Source organism: Palaemon carinicauda, chromosome 22 (genome assembly GCF_036898095.1).
Source record: "Palaemon carinicauda isolate YSFRI2023 chromosome 22, ASM3689809v2, whole genome shotgun sequence".
Classification (NCBI taxonomy): Eukaryota; Metazoa; Arthropoda; class Malacostraca; order Decapoda; family Palaemonidae; genus Palaemon; species Palaemon carinicauda.
In genome coordinates this window covers 28,313,190-28,338,535 of record NC_090746.1, presented here as the reverse complement: position 1 = coordinate 28,338,535, position 25,346 = coordinate 28,313,190, and the positions used below count along the sequence as shown (strand labels likewise).

The 25,346-nt window shown below is 42.8% G+C and overlaps 1 protein-coding gene across 2 annotated transcripts in view; it reads right to left on the bottom strand.

Annotated features, from left to right (window-relative positions):
- The window catches only part of LOC137616384 (glyoxal reductase-like), a 418,857-nt gene that overhangs the window by 122,894 nt on the left and 270,617 nt on the right, over window positions 1–25,346 (bottom strand). For both annotated transcript variants that reach the window (XM_068346082.1, XM_068346081.1), the window contains one exon: window positions 14,099–14,206. In XM_068346082.1, the coding sequence (XP_068202183.1) occupies window positions 14,099–14,206 (108 nt within the window). The remainder of the gene's footprint in view (window positions 1–14,098; window positions 14,207–25,346) is intronic.

Below are 25,346 nucleotides of genomic sequence, written 5' to 3'. Positions count from 1 at the left end.
TATCCCCGTTACAGCGAGGTGCCGTTCAACACCCACCACTGAAAGCTACTACCACCATCTCGACCCACACCAATGACGTCACTCCTTTTCATAGCATCATCGCTTTCCGCTGTTGTGAATTTTGGCTGTGTTTTTTCGGTGTTTTTTCTCCGCTCTAGTGCAAGATGTTGGATGCCCAAGTCTCCCCATCTAAGTTAAGTACTAGATCTATGAGTTTTGAGCTTTTGGAGGTAGCATTGCCCTTATTTTCACTCTTATTAGAGTTTTTGTTTTTTCCCCATTCGTTGGCCCCGCTCCGGGGCAGCCATGTTGGCTTGCTACCTCCTTCGCTTGTTCTTAACGCCTTACAATTAGTCTTCTATACTAATTGTCTTTTGTTTTGAACCTGTTACACTGGAGTTCTTACCGATTAACACTTTGCTATTATAATATTATGCTACGTATCATAGCTTTTGAACTTTAGGTTGACTTGCTTGCTTGCCTTCGAGGCGCGTTCCTGGATGGTTTTTTGATACCGTATTATGGTGTTTTTTTATCTAGTTTTTATTACATATTACCACCTAGTTAAGTTTAACGCTTTAGTTCGAGTGGGACTCTCGCTTGGCAGTTTTTATTTTAGTTTTGTTTTCCTACCAATCGCCATCTACCCGATTTAGAAGTTATGTTGGCCCCCCTGTCCAGCTCGGCACCTACCCGCGCTAGAGGGCTCGGCTTGTTTTTCTTTTTCCCTGCCATTCCCCTGCGTCCCTCTCTTAATATTTTATTTTAGCTTGCCCATGCCTTATAACCTAGTTCGATATGTTACATTATTTTACATTACAGTGAGCCCTCGCTACTTCGCGGTTCGACCATCGCGGATTCATGACTTCGCGGACTTTTTTCATTAAATACGGCATCTGATTTCATCAGCAAACTACTATTTTTGGGGGAAACATCATTTTATTCTAGAAAATTGCTACTCTTTAAATAGTTAATTGCACATTAAGAAAGCGTGTACTTTTGTTTTTAAATTTCGGGTGCGTTTTAAAAATCGAGTATTGTTGACTTCTTTTTGTTTTACTTTTGGCTGTGATCAGATCAGCTGACGTCTAGCTGCCGGTCTCATTCTCAAGAATATGCGCATACGAAGTATTGTTTATACCATTTCTTAACTTATTCAAACCATCTATACAGTTGATATTACATAAGCACCAATGTTTTATAACCTATCATATTTTTTTGTTTATTACATTTAAAAAAATTCTCTCTCTCTCTCTCTCTCTCTCTCTCTCTCTCTCTCTCTCTCTCTCTCTCTCTCTCTCTCTCTCTCTCTCTCTTTCTCTCTCTCTCTCTCTCCCCGTAAGAAATGAAACCTTAGTTCACATATGGCAACTTGAGTTTAAGAATGAAATTAACATGAATATTGTTAGTTGTGGCGATCAATTCCTCGCTTCAGGAGGTACAGGAAACAAAAACACGGCATTCGATTACAACAGCTGATCTCTCTCTCTCTCTCTCTCTCTCTCTCTCTCTCTCTCTCTCTCTCTCTCTCTCTCTCTCTCTCTCGTGTTATACAATAATTACAAATAGATGAAGAAACCAAAATCAGTTTTCTTAAAGTGTCAATTAAATACAAAACAAAAAAAATTATACCATGTATACAGTACATCCATTTCAATCATAGCTTAAAATACGGTATCCGATTTTGTCAGCAAACTACTATTTTTTAGGAAACACCATTCTATTCCAGAAAACTTTTACTCTTTAAATAGTCAATTGCGCTATAATAAAACATGTACTTATGTTTTTAAATTTCGGGTGTGTTTTAAAAATCGAGTATTTTTTACTTCTTTTTGTTTTACTTTTGGCTGTGATCACATCAGCTGATGTCTAGCTTCCGCTCTCAAGAATATGCGCGGTACGAATACATTAACAAAGAATTGTTTACACCATTTCTTAACTTATTCAAACCATCTATTTTTATAGGTAGTAGGTTGGCCAGGGCACCAGCCGCCCGTTGAGATACTACCGCTAGAGAGTTAGGGGGTCCTTTGACTGGCCAGACAGTACCATATTGGATCCTTCTCTCTGGTTACGGTTCTTTCCCTTTGCCTACACAGACACCGAATAGTCTGGCCTATTCTTTACAGATATTCCTCTGTCCTCATACACCTGACAACACTGAGATTACTAAACAATTCTTCTTCACCCCAGGGGTTAACTACGGCAATGTAATTGTTCAGTGGCTACTTTCCTCTTGGTAAGGGTAGAAGAGACTCTTTAGCTATGGTAAGCAGCTCTTCTAGGAGAAGGACACTCAAAAATCAAACCATTGTTCTCTAGTCTTGGGTAGTGCTATAGCCTCTGTACCATGGCCTTCCACTGTCTTGGGTTAGAGTTCTCTTGCTTGAGGGTACACTCAGGCACACTGTTGTATCTAGTTTCTCTTTCTCTTGTTTTGTTGAAGTTTTTATTGTTTATATAGGAAATATTTATTTAAATGTTGTTACTATTCTTAAAATATTTTATTTTTCCTTGCTTCCTTTCCTCACTGAGCTATTTTCCCTGTTGGGGCCCCTGGGCTTATAGCATCCTGCTTTTCCAACTAGGGTTGTAGCTGAGCATTTAATAATAATAATAATAATAATAATAATATTACATAAGCACCAATGTGTTATAACCTATCATATTTATTATTTAGTACATTTAAAACCCTCTCTCTCTCTCTCTCTCTCTCTCTCTCTCTCTCTCTCTCTCTCTCTGTCACATCGAACGTAATAGCGGTAACTTAATTTTTCGATGACTTTAAATATGGCCTAGTACTTTCTTCTTCTTTTACCTTTTTTGCATATGGTGAGGTGGGTACAAGTTGACTTATAACTGAAGTTAGGAAAAGTATTTTGGATATGGAAAGAACAATTATCTTTCGTAACAGTTTAAAACTAATGTAAATTATCATTCTGTCATTAGCGGCAGTTTGCTATTGTGGATTAAACGCATAAGGGAAAAAAAGGTTTCCAGCTTTGCTACGAATTTAGGAATTTATATGGATACGATAAGTAAAATATTTCTAATAACATAATGTTTACTAAATGTTTGTTATATCATTAGTTATCACTTTGAGCATGTGTATTTAATGCGTTCGTTTGTTTATTATGATCGAAGATGGAGCGTAAACAAATGGAAGGTTTCCGTTTCAGGCGGCGTCATAAAGAAAAACATTATAAAAACAGCATTCATTTAATTTATTTGGAAGTTCTAAGAAAAATTAAGTAGAACATTGGTAATAACAAAGTCAATACTTGGTAAGATTGCTGTCGATGCAAAAACTAACCTATACACAGATGTGTAAATGCGTCTGTTTCTTCGTTATGATCAGAGATAAACGTAAACAAAACATTGGTTGTCATTTTTTATTGTGCCTTTTGGCGTGTTTAGGAAACGCATGATATAAAATCGCCTTTAATATTTGTGCCTGTTTTAGTTAAGGTACTGTAGTACATGCATTAAGTGTTCTGTACATTAAAGGGTAGTTTGTTAACAGTACTACGTAAAGGGAAGGTTTTAAAAGTCTGAATATACATGTTAAATAAATACGTAAATATGGTGTCCCTACTTCGCGGATTTTCAGCTATCGCGGCCGGGTTTGGAACCTATCTACCGCAATAAACGAGGGTTCACTGTATTTTACATTTTATTATCCGTATATGATCATTCCGTTTTGTTATTTCATGGTTTCATCGGTCAGGTTAGTACTCCTGTCCTCCCTCGGTCCCACGTGATCGCCTCGAGCTCCCCTATTGGCTAGTTCTCGCTGCCTCCTCCCTCTCCCCCTATCGGTGTATGGCACCCCATACCCTCATCCCCCTCCAGGGATACCTCACGTCTTTCAGAGACTTTAGAGTCAGCTGTTTTGCTTTACGGGTCGAGTCCTCTCGTTCCCCAGCCTTCCTCCCCCCACCTCCCATCCCTCTCCCGGGATACCTACTGACTCCTTGCCCTAGTCGGAGCCGAGAACAACTGTCGAGGTTTTAGTCTAGTACGCTCATTGTCTTGCCTTGTGTTAGCCATTTCTCCTCCGCCGCTCTGATTGGCCATCGGTCGGCTGGAGAGATCTCGGCTGTGTATTGGGTTATTCAGCGTGATTCCCTCCGTTACGTACCGTACCCTACGGGGCCTCTACGATAGTAGTCCTTTTTCATTAGCGGGGAATCACGTTAGAGTTTTTATTTATTGAGTTTTATTATTACATTATTGTCTCTGTTCGTTAAGGTCCTTGTGGCTGGCGGGGAGTCTTTGGCTCTCCCCTCCCTCCCTTTTCGACTCGCCTACCCCGGTAGGCTGGTTGTGACCCCCGGGTCCACCTCAGTTGTCTCCCCGGAGCCAACGGTATAAAAATCTCAGTATTATTATAATTTATTCTATACTTCCCCGGTACCGACGGGATAGTATATCTCCCCACATTCTTGACAATACTCTTATTGAATGATCATAACTAAATACGGATTTGTTTTAATTTTTCATTATTGCCTATGCTAAGTTTTTTCCACCCCGATTATTATACCGGTTCGGAATGTTATTCTTAGTCTTTATCCCGCTTTTATACCGGTTTAATTTTAGTACCCGGAGCACCCGGGTTCCCCTTGGGATACTTATGTATCTTTATTAATACAGGTGGTCCGCTGTCAGATGACAGCCTGTGCGGCCGTACTCCAGCAAGCGTGCGGCCACGATGTTTGCAGGTCGCATGCTCACTGCGCTGTCCAGGTGGACGACCTGATCGTCTGGCATCCAGACAACTGCATGGTCTGCTACGGGCTGGTCTCCACGCTTATCTCGGATTCGGTAGGTGTCCCTATCGTTACTATCTAGATTTACTTCGGATTTAATCTCTGGATTTTCTTTGTTATTTCCATTGTAATCTCTGACCGAATTTAAACTTTTAATCTCGGCCTTCATGTTTTTTACACTTCCTTCAACGAAGTCTCCTTGTTATTAGTAACGGTTTATTTTCTTTCAGAGCTCTCAATCTTCTAAGACCTCTGCCTTGGCGACCCTTAAGGTCTGGGTTGGTGGGTTTGCTCGCAATGTCAAGGCCAAGAAACCATACGTCTTGTCTGAGGAAATGTGTACCTTGATATACCCCAACCCCAAGACCTCGGCTGCGGTCCCCAAGGACGTGGCGGACCCTATCATCGCCAACATCAATGAAGCTCTGCTCCTGTCTGAGGACCACGAAGTGATGGGGGAATCAATCGTGGAGGACGTCGCAGCTATCAACCTCGACATCGAACCCATGGCTCTCGACGAGCCAGAGCTAGGTAGCGAGGTAGGTGAGGCAGGTGGGTCCCAGGCTAAGATTCCTCTCCTTAGTCCGTCTTTTTCTACATCTTCCGCTAATTCTTCTTTTCAGGGGTTCTCCGGGAAGCACGTGGCTGATACCAGGTCACGTCCTGTTGCCCCTAAGATTAAGTTTTCACGTAGACCCTTACTGAAGACCTGCAAGTCTTCCAAATCTCCTAAGTCAACCAAGACTTCGTCTTCCAGAGTCCCTAAAGACTCAGCAGTTGCGTCTTCTTCCTCTCTTGGGTCGAGAGGAAAGACAGGCTCCAAAACCAAGACCCCGGAAGCTTCCTTCGACCCGGACGCCTTTTCCAGCAAATTACTGGATCAGATCAGTTCCTTGATGACGTCCCTCACTGAGAGGGTACAATACCAAGAGAGTCTCGTTGAGAGCCTCATGCGTTCGGGACTGCCGCAACAACAACAGTATGTCATCCCGGATGCCTCTAAGCTCCCGGAGTTTGTCAAGAGCAACCCGTGGAGAATGGCCTTGCACTCCCCTTTCAAAGATGGCATGTTGACCATCGAGGGATGTGGCACCCGGCCTATTGAGGACTTCGAATTCTACCCACCGGGTCTCCAGTTCCCCTTCCTCGGTTTTGCTCGTCTAACCGAGGAGGCTCTTGTAAGGCTGGATAAAGTTCCCAAGGAAATGGTGATCTATCCGAAGGAACAAGCTCAGTCTACCTGGGTTCGGACCCTGAACAAGTGGGAGTGTGTGAATACCATGCTCACACCACATAAAAGCTCCTACACGATGTTCGTGGTAGACGAGCAAACTCCCGCTCCGTGTGTCACCAAGATGATGGACCTCACCCATCAAGCTATCAACGAGGACAAGCCGTTACCGCAACTGCGGGAAACGGACCTGACTACCCTCCTGTTCCCAGGAGATCACGAGTGCTGGCTTAACGCCCCAGCCACGTTCAAGGCGGGCAAGCTAAGTGCTAACTGTGCTTCCACACAGTTTAGCGAACGTCTTCCCAGGCTTCCGGACTCCTTAATCCGGCTTGAGTTCGAAACCCGGACCCGACTAAGTAGGTCAATTAACTCAGCTACAATGGCTGAAATGACCTCTTTAATGTACGATGAGGAACCCCTTTTTAAGGTTCTGACAAAGTCCTTGCTTCAGACCTTGCTGTCTGATGCCTACGACTTCCTTGCAGCCAGACGTCGTTGCCGTAGACACATCTTGTCTGAGGCCACCATCAGACATGAGCCTAACAAGCTCATCAAAGCCCCGATCTGGGGTTCCGACTTATTCCCGGAGGATCTCGTTAATAACGTCCTCAGCAAGGCTGCCAGGGTCAACCAGAGCCTCAAGGTTCGGTGGGGCCTAGTCCCCAAACGTAAGTTCGAACCAGCCAGCAACCAATCTCGGGGTAGGAAGAGGTAAAGGCCTTTCCAATCCTCCCAAAACCGACAGCCACTTCAAATAGTCCAAACCATCCCGGTATCGCAGGGGAGTCAACCCTCCACTTCAAAGGGACAACCACAACAGCAGTATGTGTTGGTCCCTTAGTCTCAGGTAGCAACTACCTTGTATGCTACTTCCCCTGCCTTTAACCCTAACTAAGAAACCCAAGGTGCGTTCCAAGGTTACCAACGTGCCAGAGGCTCGGGTGCAAGAGGAACTTTTCGCAACAGAGGTGGCGGAAGGACCTTTTCCCGAGGCCGGGGATTCTGCGGAGGCCGGGGATTCTGCGGAGGCCGAGGAGGCAAATCCGCAGCGAACCATTGAGAATCCTCGGGTAGGGGGAAGACTCTACATCTTTCGGAACCGTTGGAAGTTCAGCAATTGGGCTTTCAGCATAATTTCCAAAGGTCTGGGGTGGAGTTGGATAGAAGGGCCCCCTCCACCAACCAGTTTCCATCAACTTCCAACGAAGGAGCTAGCCTTATATGCAAACGATCTATTGCAAAAGAACGCAAGCAGAGGTAAATCACTTGAAATTTCAAGGTCGCTTGTTCAGCGTGCCAAAGAAAGACTCAGACAAGCGAAGAGTAATCTTGGACCTTTCTCATCTGAATTCTTACATTCGATGCGACAAGTTCCATATGCTAACCTCTCAGGTGTGGACCTTACTTCCCCGTGGGGCCGTCACCACCTCTATAGATCTTACAGATGCCTACTATCACGTTCCGATAGCAAGGCATTTTCGTCCGTTTCTAGGCTTCAAACTCGGCAACCAAGCTTATGCATTCAAAGTAATGCCATTCGGACTCAACATAGCACCCAGGATATTCACCAAACTTGCAGAGACGGTAATCCAAAATTACGAACCCAAGGAATTCAAATTGTAGCTTACCTAGACGACTGGCTCATTTGGTCAGACAGCGTCGAGAACTGCCTCACGGCAACAAACAGAGTAATAAAATTCCTACAACAGTTGGGGTTCCAGATCAACTTCGAGAAATCTCGCCTAGTCCAAAAGACCAAGTTTCAATGGCTGGGATTACAATGGGATCTACATTCCCACATGTTACATCTCCCAACAGCCAAGAGGACAGAAATAGCAAACACAAAAGGTTTTCTCAAGGACAAATTGACGTCCAGGAGAAATCAAGAGAGAATCCTGGGTGCCCTGTAGTTTGCCTCGGTAACAGATATTGTACTGCAGGCCAGACTGAAGGATATAAACCGAGTATGGCGCTCCAGGGAAAACGAGAAATATCGAGACAAAAGAGCTCGACTTCCGCCAATTCTGAGGAAAAGACTTCAGCCATGGACAAAGGTCAGAAATCTGGCAAAATCCGTTCCCTTACAATATCCGCCTCCAAGACTCGTCATTCACACAGACGCCTCCTTAACAGGCTGGGGGGGATACTCCCAGTACAGGAAGGTCCAAGGACTATGGTCAACAGTATTCCGCCAACTTCATATCAATGTCTTAGAGGCCATGGCGGTATTTCTAACTCTTAAACGACTGGCTCCAGCCAAGAACCAACATATAAGATTGGTTCTAGACAGCGAAGTCATAGTCCACTGCATAAACAGAGGAGGCTCCAAGTCAGGCCACATAAACCACGTGATGTTAGCAATATTTTCCATGGCAGCATCGAACCAGTGGCATCTGTTAGCAGTCCATCTAGCGGGAGTACGGAATGTAGTGGTGGACGCACTTTCGAGGACAACTCCGCTGGAGTCGGAGTGGTCACTGGACGTAAAATCATTCAAATGGATTCTATCTCAGGTTCCGGGTCTTCAGATAGACCTGTTTTCAACAGAGTCCAACCACAAACTAGAGTGTTACGTAGCCCCCAACCTGGACCCTGGGGCTTACGCCACAGACGCAATGTCATTGGACTGGAACACTTGGGAGAAAATTTACTTATTCCCACCAATAAATCTGTTGATGAAAGTGTTAGACAAACTCAGAACTTTCAAAGGCCAGGTCGCTCTAGTAGCCCCCAACTGGCCCAAGAGCAATTGGTTTCCCCTGCTGGTGGAACTGGGTCTCCACCCTCGACAGATACCCAATCCAATACTACTAACACAAGTAGTACAAACTCGCAATGTGTTAGCTTCCTCAAAAATTCAGAGTGCCCTAACTTTATGGATTTTATGAAATTTGCAGCTCAGAGAGGTGCAGATATTGATCCTCAAAATACCCTATTTTTAGAATCAGATAAAAGGGAATCCACTCTTCGACAGTATGATTCGGCTGTTAAAAAACTCGCAAAGTTTTTAAGAGACTCAAAGGTTGAGATGATGACTATGAATCTGACCGTAACCTTCTATAGAATTCTATTCGAATCAGGCCTAGCGGCCAGTACTATTACTACAATTAAAACAGCCTTGAAAAAGATTTTCCAAATTGGTTTTAATATTGACCTTACAGATTCATACTTCTTATCAATCCCGAGAGCCTGCGTCAAACTGAAACCATCAACTCGCCCTAGCTCAGTTTCCTGGTTTCTGAATGATGTACTTAAGTTGGCTTCTGACACTCTTAACGAGTCTTGTAATTACATTCCTTTATTAAGGAAAACCTTGTTCCTAATGAGCCTAGCTTCTGGTGCCAGAATATCAGAACTTTCAGCCTTGACTAGAGATCCAGGTCATATTGAATTTCTCTCGTCAGGGGAAGTCCTACTTTCCCCTGACAAAAGGTTCTTAGCCAAAAATGAGGACCCCCAGATCAGATGGTCCCCCTGGAAGATTGTTCCACTTCCTCAGGATCCATCGTTATGTCCAGTAAACACTCTGAAAGCCTATTTAAATAGAACCTCCATTAAGTCCTCAGGGCCCTTATTCATTAGAGAAAATGGAGGAACCATCACCCTGAAAGGAATCAGACAGCAAATTCTATATTTTATTAAACAGACTAACCCTGAATCATTCCCTCACGTTCATGATATACGAGCCGTAGCTACTTCTATTAATTACTTTCACCACATGAACTTTGATGAACTTACGAAATAAACAGGCTGGAAGTCTCCTAAAGTTTTTGAACGCCACTATTTAAAACCTTTGGAAGCCCTAAAATTTGCTACAGTGGCAGCAGGGAATGTGGTTCCTCCTGAAAGTAATGGTTCATAATCACAATGTCTTCTCTATCCTCCTTCCTCCTACCTGCCTTACTTACTGTCCCTACTTTAGTTTTGGTTTTGTTTTTTACCTGAGCTACACCCTTATGGTGCATTTTTATTTTATCATGTCTGTTTATAGCCTTTATCGCCCACGAGTTGATCTTTGTTGTTTTTACCCTCAGGATTGTAAATTATCAATTGTTCTTGCAGTTTATTATTTTACCTTGCATTCACTTTGTCCTTCCATAGTTTGGAATTTTTTGCTGCATTGTTACTTACCCATCTATCCTTTATGTTAAGGAAGTGTTCATTCACTGGAATTCTCAGTATTTCCTGTTTACTTTGAATTAACCATGTTTTTTGTTATTTTGTCTTTAATTTACCTTCCCCTCAGGTATTAGTTCCAAGTTTTGGGACCATTTATCTTGTACTATTTCACGGAGCGGCACAGGTGGAGCCCAGAAAAGGGATTTTGACGAAGGAAAAATCTATTTCTGGGCGAGAGACCTGTGCCGCCCAGTGAACCCTCCCTCTACGTCCCTCCCAGCATAGGCCCAAACTTGGGTGCTATGAGGAGTGACGTCATTGGCGTGGGTCGAGATGGTGGTAGTAGCTTTCAGTGGTGGGTGTTGAATGGCACCTCGCTGTAACGGGGATATTGAGGAGGAGATATCTAAATGGCGCGAGACCTCTGGTTGTGATTTATCACGCCCCAGTATTATACCGACACCTTATAGGTGAGCGAGCTGGGTTCACCCCTGGCATATTCCTATGCAACTTTTTTCTCTGGTAATTCATAGCAGTTATATACCTTAAAAATGATGCAAAAGGAGCATTTCACTGGGCGGCACAGGTCTCTCGCCCAGAAATAGATTTTTCCTTCGTCAAAATCCCTTATTCATGCAGGGAAGAAATAACTTCATTAAAGTAATGGGTATATTAGAAAAATTAAAAAATATTTTTTATCACAAGCCCAAAAATGTGGTAGAACACAATCAATTTTATACAAATGAATAAATGAAAATAACATTCATTGTTTACCCACACAGTCCAATAAATAAAAGCATAACAAAATAGGAAACAGCTATAATTAATACAATAAATTAATAAGAAATTAACTTTACATGTATTAAGGAGAGTGGATGGCTTGAGTGGGAAGGTGAGGAGAGTGGATGGCTCGAGTGGAAAGAGGTGTTAGTGAAGCTTGGAAGGGGAGTCGCCCCAATAAAAACGTAGGGTTTTTAGTAGTAGGTCTTGTTATTAATTTATGCCTTCCATTCAATGTTCTCATAATTCTGTCTTCTTTTGCAAGAATATTGAGCTAAAGGGATGACGGTGGCTACATGGCATTTCCATGGTTTTGAGACACCATAGCTGATTGTTGAAGACCTGATGGTGTGTGCCCTAGCATTTAGGAAGCTTTGAAGAAAATTCATAGTGGGACTGTGAACCTTTTGTTATTGCCAAAACACAACAGTAAGTTTCACATGCTTGTGTCATTCAGAAGTAAGGAAATAGAAAGCATAGAGCAATATATACAGACTTTTATGATTTCCTTTTAAATAGTAACCATATAAATACAGTGTGCAACAATTCTGTTGAATGCTACCCCATGCAGAGAAGGATACAAAACTGACTAATATACATGCATGAAGTTTCATTACTGCATTGACTATATTTTGTAACAGAGTTGAGTGTAATAAAGTCTCCTAAATTGAGTGAAAAATAATATTGTGGTGAATTGTTTTGTGATTGATTTATACAGTAGTGACGTATTCACCAGTGTAAAATGTTTTGGTTTAAAGTAATAGTGTTTATTTGTAATCATGTAATAAATTGTGTTAAATAACTTGGACTGTCTTCGTTGTATTAAAAGCAAAACTTTGATGGTTTAGTACTGTATCCACCAATGTAAAATTACTTAAGGTTAGGTTTGATAGCTATTATTCAAGATGAAATTGAGAAAATGTAAATGAATGAATGCAATTGTATATGTGTGTAAATAGTTGAAAAGTAAAAGATAAGTTGATATGTGTTTCATTCTGGTCCATGGAGCCCCCAAAGACAATGACAGAGTAACTGCCCTTCTGGAGTTCTTTCTTTTCTTTGCCTTTTTTTCTGGCATTAACTGGGATTCACTTAAGGATATTTTTTACTAAAAACTGATCAAGAGAGGATTGTTTCTGACCCTATATCAAGATGTTTCTGAAATTACTTTGTATGATCAAAATAAAATTTGTCTGCTTTTCTGGATCCTGCTTTAGCTGAAAATGTTTTCTACAATATCATCTGATGTAACTCAGCCCATTTTGCCATCATTTCATTTATCACTGAACTTGGGGCAGGATCTCTTTTTTTTTTTTCCTAGTCCTCTTCTGAAGACATGCCATTGTATATGGATAAACATACAAAACACAAACAAATTAATAAAAAATTTAAGGGAACAATATTTTGCGTATCTGAACTGTGCACGAGCCATGCTTTAACTAGGTCTAATGCCATGGTCCCAGTCATGATGGACGCATTTTGTTCCATTCAAGTTCTTTCAAGTTGTTCAACGTTGAAATTTTTGTTTGATCACAGAATTGTTTGTGTTCTGGAGCTTTTGATCTCCAATGTACTACTGTACTTATAATTAGTCCATATTACAATCTAGTTGGGAAGGATCAAGCAACTCCAAGCAGCTCAATGTCCCATGGTTGGTCAATTAGGACCTATAGGATCAACCAAAGAGTTCCTCGTGTCCTTGGATTAAGATTAGCAACTGAACCCTAGGCACTCCTGAAAATTACTTATGAGAAATAGTGGTGATGACCCTAAACATCCTACATCCAAAAAAATGCCATGATAGAAAATGAGAAAAGGAATAATGTAAGATGAGCACAAAATATGAAGCCTCACTTGATGCAGGTACTACCAGTTCTGATAATTGTGCCAGTCCTAATAATATACAAAATTCTAACTACCTAGGAGTTACATCATCAAGATAAAAGTTTCCAAAGGTTGCGGCACCTCCCTAGTGCAAGACGTACAAAAATAAATGATAAAAATAATTTTTAAAAAATAAAGAATCTGTTGAAATAAAATGTTGGTATGATAAATTTGATATACAGGTACTGTACTGTATACATTCCAAGAGTGGACACACACTACATAAGCATTAGTGACATTCATTGTCACTGGGGGCTCACTAGTCATAGGTGTTGAAGCCACCTTGGTAACAAAAGGTTGGGCCAACAAAGTTTCAATAGAAGGATTACTTTCTACACTATCAGAAGACCACAAAAGTTTCAAGTGCTCACATATTATTTAATCTGAAATGGATATACTGAAGTGTGTACCACACACACAAGAGTAAAGCTCTCATCTGAGGCAAGTTCTACTTTTGCACAAGACGAGCAATGTTCAGAGTATTAGTCACAATCTACCTTCTCCTTCCCATGGACTGAGAAGCCCAAGAAGAGACTTGGAGAAGAAGCTGAAGTGACAGCCTGAGAAGAGGGAAGAAATGTGCCGAAAAGATCCTTCAGAGTCAACAGATTAATACTTTATTCCCAAATATACAGGAGAGGGCTTCCTGAATGACTTCTTCCAATTGAACTTGTCCCACTACAAAAGAGACCACAATCTACACTTTGAACAAGGAAAACCTGCAAACAGGAATGCCCTCTGCAAAAAGAAAATATGGGTGAGGATCTACAGACACGGTGCACATAAACCTACCACATGCCTTACTCATAGCTGGACACTTTTGCATACCCAAATTCTTGACATCCATTTCATAAAGTTCCCAAACAAATAAACAAAAACAAGTATAAAATAGTTAATGAAAAAGAGCCACTTTAATAGTAGAGAAGAAAGAGTCAAGAACAGAAGCACAGTGCACTACATCTGTCTGCAATGATTGCCAAATTAGAAGTACTGAGGCTTGACCATGTTATGTAGGTGGATGGGATCACCTTTTATTCATTAACTACCTTGTTAAATTTCATCAGTGTGAGTCCTCTCCATCATAAAAGATGAAGGTTTGTATTTGAGAAAGAACAAAAGAAAATGCTTTTATTGTACTAATTCCTATTCCTATAGACTAGGTCAAAGAAAATATATTACCATTACCACTTATTACAAAACTTTGTATGAGAAAATTTACAACATACTGTAATCTATAGCTTCAAAATTTTCAAAGTACTGTACAACAGAAAGCCTTGCTTTTATTGTTACACACACAAAAGAGTTTACTTACCAAGTTTAGAAGTGATAAAAATATCCTCCCTTTTCAATCCATTTTCAGGGATATATTTCTTGAAAGCTTTTCCTAGGTCCTCTTCATTTCTGTATACTTCTGCTGTGTCTGAAAAAAAATGGTTGATCTTTTAGAGGTTATTGTTCTGTGTGGTCTCCAATAACTTTCTTGTGAAAGGCTAGAATATGGAATCCAATAGGACACCTTTTGGCCAGGGTTGAATATTTTTCAGGCTAAAAGTTTATGAACTTGCCATTCGATGGTATCGAATTCAAGTTCCAGAATCCCGATGGAGATTTAATGATCCACCTTTTAAAACATGTCTCTGGCTAACCACAAAAGAGGTTGTTCTGATACCCTATAAGTTTACTTTGAATACCTTAGCAGGGGCAGTAGCAGATGCTGCATTTTTCTGTGGTCAGAATGACAGTGCCAGGCCACCAATTCCCTTTTTGACCAAAATGGTGAAATTGGCATCAGAGTCATTGAGGGAAGTGTTGCAGAAAGAAGGTTTTACCTAGTCTAAAGAGTGTAGCCCCTTTTTGGAGGTATATACAGAAGCGTTTGAAGGATTCATGGAACTAAATGGGTTTCATAGTGTCTTTCTTTCAGAAAATAGGATGCTCATGTAGGTACCAATCAATTGGGCAACCATTTTCCCTTAGTCACAGATCATCTGAGGACAGGAGATTTATGCCCAGTAGACCTTGTTTAACATAGTGTCTGCTGTGGATTCTTTGAAAGTGAGTGATATAGGTCAATACCAGATGGCCACCTCTGCAGTAGTAAAGCTACTGTGTAAAACCATCTATGAGGACTTGAACTTTTTTGGAGCAAACTGTGAAGTGAGGCATGGCTGATTTGTTTTGGAGAGGTAGAGGAATTTTTTTACAGTGATCCTCTATGCAAATCAATCTTCTCCCAAGCCTTTGTGGATAAGTCAAAGCCAAGGGGAGGCCAAAGGCCGTTTTCCTTCCAGAGAATGGAGGAAAATTTGGGCCCTTCCTTAAAAAGAAGAGGCTTCCTTTAACAAAACTGCAGTCTTAATTGAACCAGAACCAGGCTCAAAAGCAACCTACAAGAGACCAACCCCCTTTTCCCATTCTAAGCCTCAACCTATACTTCTAGAGGAACAGGGGGAGCAAAGCTATTTTGCCAAAGGTGAGGGCCAATCCAATGGCCAGTCAAACTTTGGTTATAGAGAAGAAATGGAGACATTCCAAGGGAAACATAAGGACTGGTATGTCACATGGAGGCAAAGGATTTCAGCAATGAAGGGCTTTGGGTTAGCGGTCATCTTCTTAGTTTTTTCGATTGATTGATTTCAAGTTTTCTGGCATCCTGACACCAAAGGTCATTGACCGTTAAATTTTTGGAACGTTGAAACTTTTCTTGGCAAGTGCAGAGTATACAGTGGTCTCATAGGGGTCTTGATGACTCATGAATGCCAAGATCTCAATGCTACAGCTTTCAACCGACCAAAACTTTGAAACTCGACTTTTTTTGTAATCTAAATGTTGAAAAAAGGAAAAGGGTAGGTTTCTAAATTCCAGGGCAAACTATTCAGTGTACAGTACCAAATATTGACTCCCCACAAAATAAAATGATCCTCGATCTGTCACGTCTCACAAACATAGATGCAACAAATTCAAGTGACTGACATCCTGCATGACTGCTAATTACTACTCTAAAGGGCTTGGACCCGTACTTTAGTTCTAAAAGAAGCTTAATGGCACACCTGTATTGCTCACCATTTCCGACCTTACCTAGGGTTTCGGTTCGGGAGGGGTTATATATTATTATTATTATTACTTGCTAGGCTACAACCCTAGTTGGAAAAGCAGGATGCTATAAGCCAAGGGGCCCCAACAAGGAAAATAGCCCAGTGAGGAAAGGAAACAAGGAAAAATAAAATTATTTAAAAAAAGTAACATTAAAATAAATATTTTCTATATAAACTATAAAAACTTTAACAAAACACAGGGAAGAGATATTAGAAAGAATAGTGTGCCCGAGTGTACCCTCAACCAAGGGAACTCTAACCCAAGACAGTGGAAGACCATGGTATAGAGGCTATAGCACTACCCAAGACTAGAGAACAATGGTTTGATTTTTGAGTGTCCTTCTCCTAGAAGAGCTGCTTACCATAGCTAAAGAGTCTCTTCTACCCTTACCAAGAAAAAAGTAGCTACTGAACAATTACAGTGCAGTAGTTAACCCCTTGGGTGAAGAAGAATTGTTTGGTAATCTCAGTGTTGTCAGGTGTATGAGGACAGAGGAGAATCTGTAAAGAATACGCCAGACTACTTGGTGTATGTATAGGCAAAGGGAAATGAACCGTAACCAGAGAGAAGGATCCAATGTAGTACTGTCTGGCCAGTCAAAGGACCTCATAACTCAATGGGTGGCTGGTGCCCTGGCCAACCTACTACCTACTAAAATTACGGCCACCTGTGGAAATGCGGGGCAATGCCATTTGGCTTCAATATTGTCCCAAGAGTGTTTAGAAAGCTAGCAAGATATTGCTTAAACTCACATTGTTGCAAGGGGGTTCAGGTCATACCTTACAGTATTTAGACAACTGGGGGATTTGGTCAGAAAAAAAGGAATTATGCCTCAAATATACAAGTCAAGACTAATTACAAGAAGGATATTTTGCTGGCCAGGTCTTCACTGGAATATGGTAAAGCCACACTAGCCTAACAAAAGCATCCCAGCAAAAAATTCTATTAGCCAGATTCTTTCTTCCAAACCACATCTCTACCAGGCAGCAACTAGAGAAGATTTTGGGCCTTCTTCAGTTTGCCTTAATTGTCGACCTAGATTTAAAGACCAGGTTGAAAGATATCATTTGGATATGGAAAAGAGCAACAGGAAAAGGGTTTTGAGACGACGTCAATTGCCTCTGCCATGTCGGTTCCATTGGTCCCTCCTTAGATTTCCATTATTCTTTATACAGAAGCATCATGGTCGGGTTGAGGAGGTCAGTCAGAGGAGACCTTTGCATTCAGGAAATGGTACCTTCACTTTGCAGCATTTCACATAAATGTGTTGGAACTGATGGCAGTCTTCCTAACATTGAAGAGACTCGGTTAAAAAAGGAACTCCCATATAGATTTTCATGAACAATCAAGCACCTGTCAGTTACCTCAGAAGGGGGGGGGGGGAACCTGCTTCAGTGCTCTCAAAGTAGTGTCTCTTCACATTATGAAGTTCCTTCTGGAGAAAAATGTGTCCCTCTCACCATTTCATCTGTCTTATTCACTATCCAAAGTGACACCCTGCATACGAAATGGCCCTTGGACCAGAGGTCTTTTCAGGAGATTCTACAGTAACATTAGTTCCAGATCTCCAATAGACCTTTTTGCACCTAAAGGAAACCAACACCTTTTATTATACATAGCTCTGACTGTGGACCTTAAAATAGAGACAAGAGATATTCTGTGTCTGGATGGAACAGATGGTTATTAACCTATCTGTTTTCTCCGATGAGTTTTCTTTCGAAGGCTTGGGATATCCTTCAGGAATTTTCAGGGACAGTTGTGGTAATAGCTCTAATTTGCCCAAACACCTTGTGGTAACCACTGCTTCAGTGTCTGATACCATGACGACACCTGCTTCAGTCTGCAAAGCTGTACCAAAAAGTAAAAGAATTATTATTTTCACTTCCTCCTTTCTGACCCACAACTTTCACGCTTGGATTTGCTTTCACGTATTTTCGAGAAGGATTTCTCAGTCCACAATCTGATTTTTTTGAGGAGGCGCAAAAGGTCTTCATCTACAAGAAAATACCAATGTATGTGAAAAACTTGGATGGCTTATCAAAGGAATAAGCCACTTTCTCAGATTACCTGGACTTCTTGGTTTCCTTTCTGGTCTACCTCTTTGAGGACAGGAAGTTTCATGCATTAAAGATCTTATATAAATTGGCATAAAGAGAACCTCTCAAGCATGCATTGGACATGGGTCTAGCCCCAGACATGTTTCATAATATCACCCAGTCTTTTGCTTTCCATAGATCATCTCCACCAATTCCTGTTGTCTCTTGGTCTCTGGATAAGATACTTTTGCTTTTGGGTAAGTTAAAGTTTCCTCCATATCCATAAAAGAACTTTGGCAAAAGCCATATTTTTTATATCGTTAGTCATACGAGCAAATGTCAGTGAATTGAGTACCTCACATAGGGATAAGGAGTTAATTACTATATTAATTACCATATCCAGTGTTGTCTACCAATCTTGACCACGGGCCCCCTCTTTCTAGCCAATAACAAATTCTCTTCAGATACAAGATCCGCTTTAAATTTTGGTTATAATCGGGAGATAGTAACCTATGTTTAGTGTCTGCCTCACATATATAATTACAGAGATCCACATCTTCAAAAGGTAGCTTGTTTCAAAATACCCAGAACAACAAGTCCCTTTCAACAGGGCTATCTGTATTCTAATGACCTTCCTTTTTTTAAAAATTATCTTGTCTCCATCCCTGAAAACCATGATGTGCGAAAAATTAATTCTTCAATAGCTTTTTATTTTTTGCTAATATAACATACAGTATTTGGAAGTAATTTGTATTTTTCTTAATGATACAAACCTATAGCTATTTATAGGGGATATACCTTTTGGCGAAGCTGAAAGATGAGCCATAAGACTTTTAGCGAGGGTTAACTATCACCCACTAGTTATCAGGGAAGTGGGGGATAGTTTGCTACCCCACTCACTCACACACTTGGGCTGAGTAACCACTTTTGCTTGGAAGTGAGGTAGGATTTCTAGGGAGATAGGTGCTGGCAGGACAATTTGTTTATATAACTACAGGTTTGTATCGTTAGGAAAAATACAAATTACTTCCAAATTTGTCATTTGTTTCATCTCCCCAACTCTATTTACAGGGGATGACTTACCCCTTAGGAGGATGGAAGTTGGTGCTAACTGGCTTTTTGGCCTTGACCCGCGGTTTCAACCATACGTACTCCGCATGTAACTGGTGCCAGCCCAACACCTCGCTAAAACTGTGCTACGTACCATCCGCGGCCTACGCAAGCTGTGTGCTTGCGATACTAGCAATGTGACTGTTTAGGTTAGAGATCTCCGAGTCATAGGAGTCTTCAGAGGGTACCAAAGACATTACCCAATACCCCCTCGTTTAGGGCAAGGGGACGCAACTAGTACAATAATGCCTCACAACATGAAATTAATTCGTTCTGGAGTGGCTTTCGTAAAGTGATTTTTTAGTGTTGTGAGTCACATTTCACATGTAAATTGCCTAATTCGTTCAAAACCCTACAAAACACCACATTAAATCTCATAATAAAGCTACAGTATAACCACAATGAAATACTGTACAACCAAATACATTTCAAAATACCTAAACTAACTGTTAATAACTATAAATTAAGTAGTTATTACAACATAATGTAATAATAAATGGAAAATAATAGAATACATACAGTACAATACTGTGCATACTGTATACTAAATATACATTTACATATGTACTACAGTATTATAGTTACCCCTATTATTATTTCTGGGTCGACCTGTGGCGGCTGGTGAAAAGGGGTCCTTCTAATATACATTTTCTGATAAAACCTTCCAATTATACCAGAGAAAGATAAAAGCATGGAATGCAGAGGTTACTACCCTCGCGCGAGCACCTTGTGGGTGTCGGGTATAAAGCAAAGGCGCGTGAAAGCCACTATTCACAGGCTGTCTTCCATTTAGTTAATTCCTTCGTCAAAGGGATGGGCCGATACAGAGGCACCAGCTATGCTACCAGAGCCACGCCACCCATGCCCCGACGCGAGCGCCATCTGAACAACATCCTTCTATTTTGGACTTGCTAGCGTGTGTGTATATTTTTTGTGCTCTCGGCATTTTCACTCTTGTGGATTTATTTCGTCATGACCGAAGCTCCATCTTCACCCATTCCAATGTTAAGTACCATAGTTTGTTTTGACAGCTTTTTGTAGTACCGGGCATTTGTCATCTACCCAGTATAGTCTGTTTTATCACTACCGTCTGGGCCCGCCCGCGTCGTCGGCGGCCATTGTTTTTCCCTTGTCTTGCTGGGAGTTCATCTTAGTCTTGCCCGTTTGGTACTCTGTCACTTAGGTTCTTGGTTAAGTCCCTGGCCTTATGCCTTTTTGAACCATCATTATTATTGTCATCATTAATTCCCATGGTACTTTTTGCTAGCAAGTCCAATGTGCGAACAAGAATAGCGTTCTAGCTTTATTATAGTTTAGTCCCCGGCCCCCGAGGCGTTTGTCAGTCGACTATTTCCCTTTAATTTAGGTTTTAGCAGACGTTATTCTTCGTTCGTAGTCTTGTATTTTATGTTACAATTTTATTATTATACGTTTATAATAGTGTTGTGTGCTTATTAGGTTCTGATATTGTAACCATGGGAGCGAGAGATTGGGGTTCCCGTTTTCTGTTCTCAGTCACGAGTTACCCCTTTGTCTCGTTTTCTTTCTTAACCTCGGGTGGGTGAGTGGATTTCCCGTTTTCCGTTTTGTGCGTTCAACGAGTTCTCCCTCCCCCCCTCTCCCTCTACGGGTGTATGATAGCTTACGAGTTATTTAGTTTATGGTTACTATTCAAATAGTTGGCGTTATTTAATAGGTCCCGAGTTCCGTCCTCTCCCCGTTACGGCTTGGGAGTAGTTCTGAACATTTTTCCACTCCGCCTTGAGTTCTACTCCGCCATGAGGGATTCTCAATGAGTTTGGAACTATTGTTATATATTGTTTAGATACAACCCTCTGGGACGGCCTTCATATATTGTTTAGATACGCCCCTCCGGTGGCCCTTACTCCGGTCTCAGGCCACGGCCATATCCACACAAATATCCATTGTTATTCACAATTGAATTATTATTCACAATTGAATTATTCAGGACCTTTCATCGACCTCCGGCTTCACCGGAGATCACCAATACGCTTAACTATTATATTAGCCTTAGCCTTTAGCTACGGCTTGTGTTTTATAATTTATTTTACGGGCCTGTCACTGCTTCCTCGACCCTCAGAGGTTCGGCAGATTGCTTTAGATTCTTTATTCTTATTTGATTATTATCCCTTTTATAATGATACGGTCCCATTGCCATTGCTCCGGCTCACTCCGGTGCAGGAACTTTTATATTAATGTATTTTAATATGGAGCTCCGGGTCTCACTCACTGAATTCCCATAAGCACGCATGATGCATTATACTAAGCTCTGTTAGTAGATTTTTAATCCCTTACCAGAGTCTCAAGGAACATCCAGACTTATGTCTCCTTTCTTTTACAGAAGGTCCGTTGTACTGCCCAAGGATGCCCTGCCTCGTTCAACGACCCCGTTGGACATGACCTCTGTCGGTCACATGCACATTGCGCCATCTCCTTTATCCGGGAACCGGGACAAGCCTCTTACATGGTTTGGTTCCCGGATTTGTGCTTGCTCTGTTACGAGTTGTCCTCAATACTCCTGAACGATGATGTAAGTGGGTTTTCCTTTTGTTCCTTGTTTATCTTTTGCAGACATTAATTTGGCCATTAATATTATATACATTATATATTTCGGAGAGCGATCCCTCTCCTGCATCACTAATCACTACAAATCTTTCAGGCCGATGATGACTCTCTTCGGTCAGCAAGGGCTGCTCTTCGTCCTTGGGTGTCAGGCTTCGGCAGGAATGCCCCGTCTGGCGCACCCTATCTCCTCGATGGAGACATGGCCTTCCGTCTCTTCCCAGGCTCGACAACTGCGGCAGTCTCTCCGGAAGTTGCTGCCCCCTTAATTGAAGAAGTCAGAGCAACCATTTCCGCGGAGGACGAACCCCTCTTACCGCTGGACGTGGCAGATCTAGATATAGACGTAGAACCCATGGACGAGCAGGTAAGTGGTGCCGAGTTGGTGGAAACCCTTTTCTCTCCTACTCCTTCTTCTACCTCTTCCTTTCTCGGCTTTGATAAGCCTAAGGCTTCTCCTCGGGATCCTCTGTCCCCGTACGACTCAAGGTGAAGCCACTACGTACTTATAAGTCTTCAGCTTTGCCAGTATCAACGTCACCGGTCCCCGGACCCTCGACGGCTCCTGATGTTCATATTGCTCCCCGTAAAACCGCGACTCCTAAGAAGTCCAAATCTACCAAATCCAAGACACCACCAACGGGTGGCTTTCAGGTACCCTTCTTCCCCGTCGAACTGGTCAGGGATATCGTCAGGGAACAAATTCAACATCAGTCTGGGGCTATGACAGAGCTTAAGGATATGGTGGCTACTCTGATCCGCTCCGGAACTCAGATTCCTCCTCCTTCAGCCCCAGACGCATCGAAGCTACCTCCCTTCGATAAAAACAATCCTTGGAGGTTTGCCTTGCATGCCCCATTCTTAGATGGTTCCCTAACTCTAGAGGGCATAGGCACCCGCCCTCTAGAGGACCTGGAGTTCTACCCCCCGGGCCTAGAATTCCCATTCAATGGCTTCGTACGTTTAAAGGAGCATGCATTGGTCCGAATGGACAAGGTACCGAAGGAAACAGTGATATTTCCGAAAGAGCAGGCCCAGGCTATCTGGGCCAGAACTCTATCAGAGTGGGGGTGTAATAACTCCAAAGCTCACCCCACACAAAGGTGCCTTCACTATTTTTACGACGGCGGCGTCCATCTCTTTGCCGCTCATAGACAAAATCACAGAGCTGACAATACAGGCCATCAAGGAAGGCTCTTCCATGCCGGCTCTCAAGGAGACGGACCCCGCCTCATTGCTTATTCCGAGTACCTCTGCAACCTGGGACGACGCGTCTTCTACCTTCACAGTGGGGAAGCTAGACCCGGACTGTGCCTCTACTCTTTTCTCTGAGAAGCTCCCCAGATTACTAGAGAGTCTTCTCAAAACTGAGTTCGAGACCCGTAATAGACTAGCTAGGTCCCTCCACTCCATCACTTCCATAGAGTCCCTAGCATCGGTTTACCCAGCGGAAACATTGTTCAGAGTCTTCACAAAGAACCTACTGCTGTCCTACCAACTAGACCTCCATGACTTCTGGTCGGCTCGAGTTAGTTGCAGGAAGTTCGTTCTGTCTGAGGCCTCCATCAGACATGAACCGAACAGGCTGATAGCGTCCTCCTGCTGGGTAAGAACCTCTTCCCTCAGAACGAAGTTGATAAGGTTCTTCAGGACGCGGCGAGGGCAAACCAAAATTTGCAAGTAAGGTGGGGTCTCTCGACCAAAAGAAGGATCGAATCCCAGAAACAGACGTTCTTCAAGAAGAAGCAGAGATTTATTCCTTACAAGACGGTCCGGGGTAACTCGTCGACACAGTCTTCCTCTGCTTCGACTTCTCAACAACCGGCTCCCCCTCAGCAAGTAGTCTACCTCACTGCTCCCCCTGGTACACAGCCCAACCCCACTTGGATGTCCTCTACTGCATACAACCCTACCCTACGAATCCTCCGGTTCCTTTCGTGGACACCAGAGAGGAAGCTTCAGAGGTAGAGGACAGTTCTGCCAGCGAGGCGGACCTAAAGCAAGGGGTGCTCGTGGAGGGAGGGGACCTAGGTTCACTCCCTCCCAATGATGTGATGCCGGTAGGAGGGAGACTTTATCACTTCCAAGACCATTGGACCTTCAGTCCATGGGCTCACAGCTTAATATCCAAGGGCTTGGGTTGGAAATGGTCGCAGGGATCTCCTCCTCCACCAGTGACCTTCTTCCAGAGACCCACTCCCATCCTGGAAGAGTACACCACAGAGTTACTCAAGAAGAAAGCGATCAAACAGGTTCGATCCCTGAAATTCCAAGGCCGCCTGTTTACAGTCCCGGAGAAAGACTCGTCGGCGTTGAGGGTAGTTCTGGACTTGTCGAAACTAAACTCTTACATCCTCTGCGACAAGTTCCGTATGCTGACTATCTCTCAGGTACGGACCTTACTTCCCTGTGGGGCCGTCACCACCTCTATCGATCTTACCGACGCCTATTATCATGTCCCAGTAGCTCGAAACTTCTCTCCTTACCTAGGCTTCCGTCTCGGCAAGAAAGCCTTTGCATTCAAAGTCATGCCCTTCGGTCTCAGCATTGCCCCCAGGATATTCACGAAACTGGGAGAGACGGTGCTCGAACAACTCAGAAACCAAGGGATACAGATCATCGCCTATCTGGACGATTGGCTCATTTGGGCCCAGTCGACCCAGGAATGCAACAGAGCTACGTCGAAGGTAATTCACTTTCTCGCCAAACTGGGATTCCAAGTCAATCTCCGAAAGTCTCGCCTACAACCATCAAGACACTTCGAATGGTTAGGCATCCGGTGGGACCTTTCAAAGCACAGACTCTCCCTTCCTCCCAAGAAGGTAAGGGAGATAGCTTCCAAGGTCAGGAACTTTCTCAAACACAAACAGGTGTCCAGAAGAGCTCTAGAACGCATCCTCGGCCTTCTCCAATTTGCCTCACTGACCGATCTCCTATTAAAAGCCAAACTAAAAGACATCAATCGAGTTTGGAGAACGAGAGCGACAATACCTTTGAGAGAAAAGATCTCGAAGATCCCCTCTGTCTTAAAAATGAGACTACGACCATGGTCCGAACAGAGGAACCTCTCCAAATCGGTTCCTCTACAGTTCCCCTCTCCACAAGTGACAATTCATACCGACGCGTCTCTGAGTGGATGGGGGGGTTACTCCCAACATCAGATGTTTCAGGGCTCTTGGTCACCCGCCATGAAGCAGTTCCATATCAATGTTCTCGAAGCCATGGCAGTGTTCTTGACCCTGAAGAGACTCTCTCCTCCGAGGTCGACCCACATCAGAGTGGTCTCAGACAGCACAGCAGTAGTACACTGCCTCAACAGAGGGGGATCCAAGTCACCCAACCTGAATCAGATCCTGGTCACTATCTTCGCCTTGGCAGCCGACAAAAACTGGTTCCTGTCAGCAACTCACCTAGCAGGAGTCCAGAATGTGATAGCAGACTCATTATCCAGGACAAAACCACTGGAATCAGAATGGTCCCTAGACATACACTCCTTCCGGTGGATACTCAGGCTGGTTCCAGGTCTCCAGGTAGATCTATTCGCGACCCAACTCAATCACAAACTCCCCTATTATGTGACCCCGAACCTGGACCCTCAGGCTTATGCCATGGACGCATTAACCCTGGATTGGAACCATTGGCAGAAGATCTACTTATTCCCTCCAGTGAATCTTCTACTGAAAGTCTTACACAAACTCCGCTCCTTCCACGGGGCAGTGGCTTTAGTGGCACCTC